The following is a 10,418-nucleotide window of genomic DNA, read 5'->3' on the forward strand; positions in this document are numbered from 1 at the left end:
CCTATTCCTTTCCTTTTCCCTAGTTTGAAAAGGACAGACAGCATGACATCCGTTCCTTCTTTTCCCCCAAATCCTCCACGGAGAAGAAACGCAAAAGATTTTCTGGTGATGAATTGTTATATAATGATTCAGAATCTTCTGCAGTCACAAAAGAAGAGGGTGCAGAGAAGAGCAATGAAAACCTGGATTCCACAAGGATAAGTGAGGTGGAGGCAATTTGTGATGAAGATACTTGCAAGCATGAAGCCAAAAGAGCAAAGAGCATAAGTGGATTGACCCCAGTGAGCTCCAGTAATAAAAAGAAAACATCTCTGACTGGAAAAAAGCCTTTGTTTTCAGAAAAAAACTGTGAACTCCGTACTTGTGGCTTAAATACTTCAAGTGAAAGTACAGATTTCAATGAAGTTTGGCACTGCAGTGCTTGCACTTACACTAACAATGCTCTGCTGCCTTACTGTGAGATGTGCCATTGCCCCCAGAGCAGGGATGGTGAGTAAGGGGTGCTGCAGAGGGAAAGATGCATTTTTCATTTCAGTTGTGATCAGGCTCAATAAATACAATTTTTTTTAACCTATGACTGCACAGAAGTCCAGGAAAATATTATACTCCTTAGTCTTGCTTTCCCCAAGGATCTTTTACATGAGTTTAACTTGAAACAAGTGAAAAATACCCTTAAAATGTTAACAGGATATAAATTCCATAAGGAAGAATATATCCTTTGTTTTGTTTGCAGCAAATGTCCCTCTCATCTTCCTTGAGGTTTATGGTTATTCTGAATACAATTAAACAGCAATACTTTTGTTCACCTTTCAAAACTAAGCAGTGGGGTGTTGGAGTTTTATTAACTTGAGCATTGTGTATTTGTCATGAGAGACATTATCTGGAAAATATGGCTTTTCTTTCTCCACTAGCTCACAGTAGATTTCTTTTACTAAATTTATTTAAGCAACCTGGAAAATTAATGAAATATTTTTATAAATATATGCCAATGTTTGTCATTTCAGTTGCAAAGCCACGGGTAAGGTTCTTTTTGCTTCCTTTTTTAGTTGTTTAAATCTCTGGGCTTGTTCAAATAAGGACAACTTCTGAGTTTCACAGCTATAAATCAATGCCTTGGAAAACTACTTTGTATGTTTATGGTATACAAACTGTATATAATATAGAATTGCTAACTGCATTGTTTATTACATATATATTTTTACATTAACCTGGGTGCACAGGATTACATAAATTAAAAGTTTTGTTCCATGTGTTTGTTATCCTACCATTAAAGTTAGCTCTAACTTCCTAAGTGGTTGCACCATAATAATATTAGAGAATGCAGTGCCATTTCTTTGTATTTCAGTGAAGTGTTCCTGTCTCGGGTGTGTTATTAGGTATCTGCCAGGGAACACAAATCATTGCTTTGCTTCTTTCTTTGTCTTTAGGTGAGAGAAATGGTGAAGCTCCCAGGAGCCAGACTGAGAAAAGAGTGTCAGAGGAGCCCAGGAGACATGGAGAGAGAGCAGAGGGCAGTGCTGAAGGCAGAAGAGGAAATTTGGGGGAACTGGAGGCCCAGAAATCTCTTGAAATCAGAGAACAGGAAACTGTTGGCACTGAAAAGGAAGAAAGAGAAAAAGAACGTGGAGAAGGTAAAGTGGGACTCTGAAAGAACAATTCTATCCCATTGTGAAACTGCATTTAATGCCTCTGGCATGAAAAATGGCTTTTAAATAAAAACCTACACCTCCAAAACACAGAAGTACAAACACCAGCATGGGACTTTCTCTTTTTGGCCTGGGCCATCTGCTGAATTTGGATGTTGGATAAGCCCAGCCTTTCCACACAGCTCCTGGAGCAAACCAGAGCTGACTGACTTCAGGACTGTGTCAAACCAGCAGCTGGGAATGTGGATGGTTTTACTGGAACTCAGGACAGACACAGGCAAACAGATGATGGGTCATCCAGGAGAAACAGAAATAAAATACACAAATACCTTCAGAGTTTGCTGCTTGAGCTCTGCACCTTATGTTGTTTTGATAGATACATATTAAATAATTTTTTTAATGTCAGAGTAGAATGACTGAATAAAAATCTTTAATGCCAACATTTTTTTCTGTTGTAGGTAAATCAGACACATTCCAAATATATGATGGGCTTATGTTCTGTGCAAGCAGGAATACTGATAGAATCCACCTCTATACAAAGGTAAATCTGAAATATGCATGGTCATTGTTATTTTAAAATTGCAAAGGGGAATGTTGCCCTATGAAATGTTTTTGTATGCTCTCCTTTGTTGTGTTTGATGTAAAAGCATTAATATTTTTGTATTAACTGAAATGTACAAAAATTAGGTAGTTTATCATTCTAGTTCTTTTTCTCAATAGAAGTAAGTAATAATTCCATAGATAAATAACTTCCAACACTTGGCTTACAGAACTGGGCTAATACTTTAAATAATCTGTTAGAAATTCCAGTGACAGTTGTTTAAAATTCCCTTTTTATTATTAGTGTCTTATCACAAAATAACTTGAATAGAATAACATTCAAAATTCAAATAAAAAATGACAGTAAATCCTGACACACTAAGTAAATAAAATATTGCCACATTTTCAGAAAGCTCAACATTAGTGCTATGTGTAAGTTAGTAATTTCTTGAATAAAGCCCATTATCATTAATTTCCAGTGGTGATTGGGTACAGAAAGCAGCAGCTGGGAATTTTCCAGGTCATTATTCAAGGGGAGATCAGGACTTGCCAATTTCTTCTTTCAAGTGATAGGAAAGTTCAGTGGGAAGATTTCTTCCAATTCACTGAGTGAATCAGTGTGTTCAGGTGCCACTGAAGCAACACAGATAACTGAGGGCAAGACTTTGAGATACGACATTTCTATGAGGCTGATGCAGCTGGGAGAAGTCAAAAAGAGTCCAAAAGTCCTCTTGTATCTGAAAATTTGCTGTATGTACTTACAGTGTATGCTCCTGCCTAGCTTCACATGTTGTATTCAGACAGAGATGCATTTTGGGTGGGTTTTGGGCAATTGTCTGATTTGGGTTTTGCTGGGATTAGAGATTCATTGTGCCAGATACTGCACAAAATCTGCTGAATGGTGAGACCCCAGAGAATTCTGCTTTGACTCCTTCTCTTGAATGCTTGTGAATCATCAGTAAGTTCCTTGGCTAGATGTACCCACTGGGACAACTTACTCCTTTAAAAATTAAATGGAGAACTTTTTCAGACATTAAAAAGAAGTATGATAAACAACGTTAAAGAATTCCTTTTTTTAATTGCAATGAAGTGACATTCTCCTATCTCCAATCATTCATTTCCCTTAGAATTCAGTCAAGAGGATTGTAATTTCAGTTTAATATAAGGCAGTTTGTGTTTCTGAACTGTCTGCAAGGAAAAAATCAGATCTATTAAAAGTTAAAATGTTATGCCTTGTTACTTCTAGGTAGATTAATATGAATAATCTTCCTTGCACTTTTGCTGTTATCTCTGTGCCTTATTGTTAAGTCTGGAAAAATTTGACCTTGAGGAACTAAATTTAGTAGGAAGGGAGGAGAATTCACTTGAAACAGATTACTTTTCTACATTGTGCTACACTGCATCTGTAAACAAAACTGTTTGCTTTTCTAGGATGGTGAACCACTGAATCATAATTTCATTCCACTGGACATACAGCTGGATAACTGGGAAGATTTACCAGAGACTTTCCACAACAAAAAAAATCGTGCATTGGTAAGAACAGTTCTACAGGCACAGCAATATAATATTTAATGCAGAAGAAGACTACTTACTTTTACAAAAATAAATGCAGAATACTGCCAGGCCTAGGGATATAGGCACAGTTTCATCAAAGCAGTCTTACAGATGTTGATGTGAATATTAATTATGGAATCTGTTACTCTGGCAAATTATTGTGCCTCCTGTTCACAGTGCAGTAGAAGGAATTAACCAGGCATCATTTAATTTCTCATTTACAGGATTAGTTGCTAACTTTCGTAAGTCAAGAAAATAACTTCTTAAAGGTTCTGAATGAAATGGTACCACACTCTAAATAAGAATGTTGTAGATTGTATCAGAGCTGCAGGCCTGAGCAGGCCTTCATTCTCACTCTCCCTTTGGTCTACTAACAGTTTTCAAAGCACTGTCAGGCACAGCTCCAGAGACATTCAGCTAATTGAGGAATAAAAAGATCCCATTCATAATGGGGTTTGAGAAAAACACTGCAAACACAAGTACTCAAGTAAGGAAATCCACATTTAAACTGGATGGGAAATATTTTCTGCTTTTTTTTCCAAAAAGAAAACCATCATGTAGGAATAAAACTGATTCTTTCTGTAGGTTCTCCAGCAAGGTTGGAATTTGAATTTGTAATGGGAATACCTGACTGAACCAGCTGTTGTGTGAAGCAGCTACTGAGTGGGTTCCACAGATGGGGTGTGTGAAGAGTTACTTGAAAGCACCATGTCTGGTTGTAGGAGCTGCTTCCAGCCAGGGTAGAATGCACTAATCCATGGCACTGTTTTGCTGTAATTAACTCTGTGCAAAGCCTGTCCTGCTGCTGACTGTCATGTTCTCTGCCAGATCCTGAGGTTTGTGAAAGAATGGACTCATCTAACAGCAATGAAACAGAAGATTGTCAGAAAAAGTGGTCAGCTATTCTGCAGTCCCATTCATGCTGCAGAGGAGCTGTCTAAAAAGCAGTCAGTGGGCAGCAGCACAAAGAGGTATGTGGGGTTTGGTTTTAATTCCTCCTACTGATTATTGCAGAAAGTTTTGATTTATTTAATATGGCCTTCAGTGGAATGATGCTTAGTCTGAACTGGCCATGCAGTGATTGCTTGTCACAGTGACAGACAGAGGCAGCCAGGCATGTTGGTGAATCTGCTGGAAGTGTCTCCTTCCCTGCCCAGCTCTGTGCCCCGTTCAGCAGCTGCTCTGGCTCTGCTGCACTGCATGTTTCAACATCTGGAACTTGCCAGGTGTTTTTAAAGGAAAAACCCTGACCTCAGGGCCACAACAGAAAAGTAAGGTCAAGGAGTGTTTTCCCCACCTAGAAGCAGAAATAAATCATTAGTTGCCATCACTGAGATAACATTTTATTCATAATTCACAGCCAACTCAAACCCTTTCCAGTTCTGGTTTTTTCTTTAAGCAGTTCTGTTCTCTGTGGATGACCTTTCTCAAAACTGCATTTCTCTTTGCTGAGTGCCACTGAAAAGAGCTGGTGTTTTTTGATCCTTGTTAAAACCTAAATGTACCTTTGATTCCCTTTCTTTTTCTGATGTTGTCTTCCTTGACAGACGTTTGTAGCCTCAGTGTTGTCATTGCTCTGCACAGAACATGTCATGCAAACCATCTAAAACCTTCTTATTCCCCTCAATCCCTACTGTTAGATTCCTCAGGGTGTGACTCTATTTTGGCTATAGGTAAGAATGAAGTAAATAAATAGTTTGTAATTCCAGTAGTATAATAAGCAGAGGGTAGTAAGTGTTTGTTAACCTCTTGCCTGATTGTGTCCTTCCATGAAGTATAGGAAAAATCAGTGAATGGTGTTAGAAAACCTACCAGGACCTACAGCAGCCTTGGAGGGTGGGGTGTAGGGTTTGACAGATGTCCACAAAAGAAGTTGTCTAATAGTGGTTTCTGTGAAACAATTTTAAGTTTTTAACTCAGAGCAGTTGTGTTTTACAGGGTTTCACATGAAAATAAAGTGGGGAGATCAAACACAAGTAACGGAGCAAGGAGTCCTCCAGAGCTTGTAAAGCTTTCTGGATTATCCAGTATCACTGAGACATCACCTAACTGAAACAAAATGCCTTTCAGGTTTCACTGGCAGGCAGCATCAAATTGCAGTCATTACAAACCAAGTTACCTGTCCACTGATTAGAATTCACTTTTAGAAAAGGGTATTTAATATGGAAGTATATAAAGCATGTTTTCCCAAACTTTCTTATTCCCCTCAATCCCTACTGTTAGATTCCTCAGGGTGTGACTCTATTTTGGCTATAGGTAAGAATGAAGTAAATAAATAGTTTGTAATTCCAGTAGTATAATAAGCAGAGGGTAGTAAGTGTTTGTTAACCTCTTGCCTGATTGTGTCCTTCCATGAAGTATAGGAAAAATCAGTGAATGGTGTTAGAAAACCTACCAGGACCTACAGCAGCCTTGGAGGGTGGGGTGTAGGGTTTGACAGATGTTCAGATCAGAGATGTCCACAAAAGTTGTCTAATAGTGGTTTCTGTGAAACAATTTTAAGTTTTTAACTCAGAGCAGTTGTGTTTTACAGGGTTTCACATGAAAATAAAGTGGGGAGATCAAACACAAGTAACGGAGCAAGGAGTCCTCCAGAGCTTGTAAAGCTTTCTGGATTATCCAGTATCACTGAGACATCACCTAACTGAAACAAAATGCCTTTCAGGTTTCACTGGCAGGCAGCATCAAATTGCAGTCATTACAAACCAAGTTACCTGTCCACTGATTAGAATTCACTTTTAGAAAAGGGTATTTAATATGGAAGTATATAAAGCATGTTTTCCCAAACTTTCTTCGTTTCTCATCCAGAAAATGAGGAATGTGTGAAGAGAATGTGCTGTACCAATCTTGCTGCAGCCCAGAGTGCTGTTCCTCTAGGGAGACTGCTCCCTTTGCTGACAGGGTTTGTGCCTCTCAGGTATGTGAGCAGGGAGGATGTGGCAGCAGCCTCTCTCTTCAAGGCCAGCAGCAGCGGGGGCAGCGTTCGCCTCATCTCCAAAGAAATGGGGGCTTCTCTGGACAAAGGTGCTTCTCCTAAACCATCCACAAAGTAGGTTTATTAATGCAATAGGATGATTAAGTTCTTTTGCCACATTTTTAATGGTAGTAAAACTATTTGCTATGAGTGTCTGCTTTGCTGAAGTACAGTAGTTAGATAAGAAACTTGCTGTAGTGCTAATGAGCTCTGTTTCATGCTTTTAACAATTCAGATTTCATCTGTTGTCTGCTGACAGAGCTGCTAATTAACTGAGTCTGACTAACATAAAACAAGAGAATAGTTATGTGATTCAGTTAGAGAAAAGCATGTTAGCTCTGCCCTCCTGTGAGGTCAACATCAAATTGAGGACACCAAATTTGCCTAAGAATTTAAAAAAAAAAATGGGAACAAAGAAGTAAAAATTCCAAACAGAAATTGGCCATGTAAAAAATTTTCTTAAACGAGCACTGTGTATCCTACTTTGTTTTGAGTAGGAAATTCATAGGCAGCCATGGAGATTGTAAAGAGAAACTAGGATATTTCCTTTGACTTTATTACTTCTGTTAAAGACGGGGCTGAAACAATTTTGCTTTTATATGTGTACCTGCCTGATAGAAATCACCATGTCTTTACAAATACAGCATTATTTCAGCTTATAATTGAGTGTAGGAAGATGTGCAGAAGAAAAATCTGCCTTGTTATATTGCCAAATTTTGTTTAAATGGAAATGTAAAGCAAGTAAAGGATTTGCACTGTGCAGGTATCAATCTGAGCAAGGTATTATTTCAGCTGAATTTTTTCAGAACATAAAGATTTTTCAGAACATAAAAGATACCTAATTGAAATACACAGTGCATAAAACCCTCCATGAACTGGGCTGCTGAACACATCATTTATCCAGAGCTGTACTTTGTTCTCTGCCATCAGATTGCTTCCAGAAACTGAAAATGATCCCTCAGCCCTTCCTCTAGGGCAGACTGATGCTGGAGGCTCATCCCTGTCCAAAGGGTATCTGCAGGCCCTGGACAACCAGGGGACCCCGCTGTGTCTGAGCTGCCAGCAGCCAACAGCTGAGCCCCCGCCGGGCTGCCCGGCCTGGGACACGCGCTTCTGCTGCCACGCCTGCCAGGAGGACTTCTCCATCCGCTCCAGCCAGAGCTACCTCCGCTCCAAGGTGTTCCAGATCGAGCACGGCGTGTGCCAGTGCTGCCAGCACAACGCCCAGGAGCTTTACCTCAGCGTCAGGGATGCGCCCAGGAGCCAGAGGAAGCAGCTTCTGGAGAGCTCTTGGATGTCTCACCTTCCCCTTGGGCAGGTGATGGTTCTGGGGTTTCAGCAGTTACAGCTGGTCTGTGTATAGAGAGTTCAGAGACAGCCAAAAATGTTCTTAAAGATTTAAGATAGAAAGGGAACCTAGCACCAACAGCAGAACAAGAAAAAACAAGTCCTTAAAAACAAATTAACTAAATCCCATTGTCTTATAACACCTCTAAATGGCACAGGCGTCAGAGCTCTGATTCTGTAGGGAGGTACACGTTCAGCCAGGGCTGGCTGAAAACATGCCAACTACTTAAGAGCTGTTGACTAAAAAATGTCAAGGCTGGCTTTCTTTATCTTGATGAGAACTATAGCTAGCTACTTCCCAGAATTTCTTTGTTCCTACAGTAGGATGTCCATGTAGTTGAGGAGTGTCTCACCCCTGCCATGTCCTTTGTGTGCTGCAGCTGAATGAGATGATCAGGAGCCCAGCGGAGGGGCAGTTCTGGCAGGTGGACCACATCCAGCCCGTGTACAGCGGAGGAGGACAGTGCTCCCTGGAGAACCTTCAGACTCTGTGCACAGCCTGCCACAGGGAGGTCAGTGTGTGGAGCCAGGAATCCTGGTCCTCTCACAGGCAACAGCAGGGGGAAACTGCACTTAGGCTCCTCCTCAGCCCTGTCCAGAACCCCAGTGCTCACAGCCTCTCCCTCCCACACAGCCAAGGTGGAAAGGCAGCATTAAACTATTACAATATGACAATTCCCTCTGGATTTGGGGAAATGTTACCTTAATAAACATTTGCATTTCATCATGCTGTCTACTGCAAAGACAGACTGGAGTTTAACTGTGGGCTAATGCTTTCTGCAGAACATGTTTCCAAGTATCAATACTGAACCAACCTGTCTCTCTCTTTTGCAGAGAACTGCAAAACAGGCCAAGGAAAGAAGCCAGCTGAAGAGAAGGTCTTTAGCTACAAAGTATGCCTGTGACATCACCAAATTTTTTGTGAAGAAGTAAAATGCACGTACATTCAGGTACATTGTGACTATGAAACCAGTATAGTTAGTTTTCCTCCTGCACTGATTTTATAGAAATTGCTATTATCATGCTGATACATTCAGGTACATTGTGACTAAGAAACCAATATAGTTAGTGTTTTCCTCCTGCACTGATTTTATAGAAATTGCTATTATCATGCTGTTGGTAGAGAGAAGAAAATAAGGAATTAAACCAAAGAAATTATCTGTAACATCCAAAGTACTTGATCATCATGTTTTTTAATGGCCCTGTTTTAAAGCTAAATTCCTGTGTATAACTTTAATGCCATTTTGAAGCATTATGGTTTCTTCTTGCAGGGTAGTTAGGGCTGCAAGAATTTAAGGAAGTTCTGTTGAACCTGCTGGTGGTATTACTGGGTTCAATTGTATTGGGAACTTCATGGACCTAGAAGGTGTCTTAGTTTCAATTCTTTTTGTTGCTCACATACCAAAACCACAGAGTAAAATACAGTGATTATGACAAAAACTAGCACAAATTATTTGTTTCCTCTAGTGCTGCTCACCCACAGAAGGCTAACTCCTGGCATGGGCCTGACTTACAGGATTTTGGCATTTAGAATTGATGTCAGTTGAATTCTGGTTTTATTTAAACCAGCTTGTATTGAAATGTTACTCAGGATAGGAAATATTAAATATTAGCAATTATCTCATCAAAGGTCGTTTCTGGGAAATGCTACAGTCAAATTCTCCTTAATGAGATTGCAGAGATACTGGTAATTTTGGACTGCTTACCTGGCTTGCTTTACAGTTACTTTAAATAAATACAGTTCTTTCTCCTGATGATTTTTTTTAATGCTCTGTCTCTCCTACCCCCAAATGCTGAGCTGTAAGCTCATACAGCAGAGCTGTGCACAACACATCATCTCACAGTGCAAGCCTGAAATTCCAACTACAGCTACTTAAAATAAGCTCAGTTATCCTTCTGAGAAAAATCTTTAAAGTTATAACTCTTGAACAGAGAAAAAGACTGTTTAAGACAAGGTAGTTGCATGAGTGCACCATTTTCTACAGTCAAACTAACAGGCCTTTAGCTGTGTTGATGATTGTGGTGTCTGAGTATGACAAAGGAATCACCTCTCCAGCACTTCAAATGACCAAGTAGGAATAACCTGTGACCAAATGTGAGAGTCCTTCAAGTTTCTGCAGCCTTTACAAGAGGCCACACTGCAGTGTAATATTTCATTAGAGAGGAGGAAACCAAAAGTATTGGGGAAGAAGCTTAACCTAAATTTTACTTACCAGTAAATCAGGAATTGTTCGGCCTAAGTAATTATAAAGAAGCCACACAGTTAAAGAACAGCTACAGGTCTTTATCCTACTTACCCCAATGTCTGAGGGAACACACAAACAGCCTGGAAAACAAGGTCTGTGACAAGATTTTAC

General features: G+C 39.8%; 1 protein-coding gene across 3 annotated transcripts in view; it reads left to right on the plus strand.

Moving 5' to 3' along the window:
- The window catches only part of ZRANB3 (zinc finger RANBP2-type containing 3), a 42,653-nt gene that overhangs the window by 31,241 nt on the left and 994 nt on the right, over nucleotides 1–10,418 (plus strand). Inside the window, exons 13-22 of one of the 3 annotated variants that reach the window (XM_041472916.1) lie at nucleotides 24–489; nucleotides 1,428–1,631; nucleotides 2,105–2,187; nucleotides 3,618–3,719; nucleotides 4,569–4,711; nucleotides 6,658–6,789; nucleotides 7,645–8,032; nucleotides 8,442–8,573; nucleotides 8,896–9,011; nucleotides 9,099–9,814. In XM_041472916.1, coding sequence (XP_041328850.1) covers nucleotides 24–489; nucleotides 1,428–1,631; nucleotides 2,105–2,187; nucleotides 3,618–3,719; nucleotides 4,569–4,711; nucleotides 6,658–6,789; nucleotides 7,645–8,032; nucleotides 8,442–8,573; nucleotides 8,896–8,994 — 1,749 coding nt within the window. In that variant the 3' untranslated portion in view covers nucleotides 8,995–9,011; nucleotides 9,099–9,814. The other 2 variants (XM_041472917.1, XM_041472914.1) reach the window with 2 other exon arrangements.

The sequence above is a fragment of the Pyrgilauda ruficollis genome, unplaced genomic scaffold (genome assembly GCF_017590135.1).
Source record: "Pyrgilauda ruficollis isolate IOZ18807 unplaced genomic scaffold, ASM1759013v1 scaffold3, whole genome shotgun sequence".
Taxonomy (NCBI): domain Eukaryota; kingdom Metazoa; phylum Chordata; class Aves; order Passeriformes; family Passeridae; genus Pyrgilauda; species Pyrgilauda ruficollis.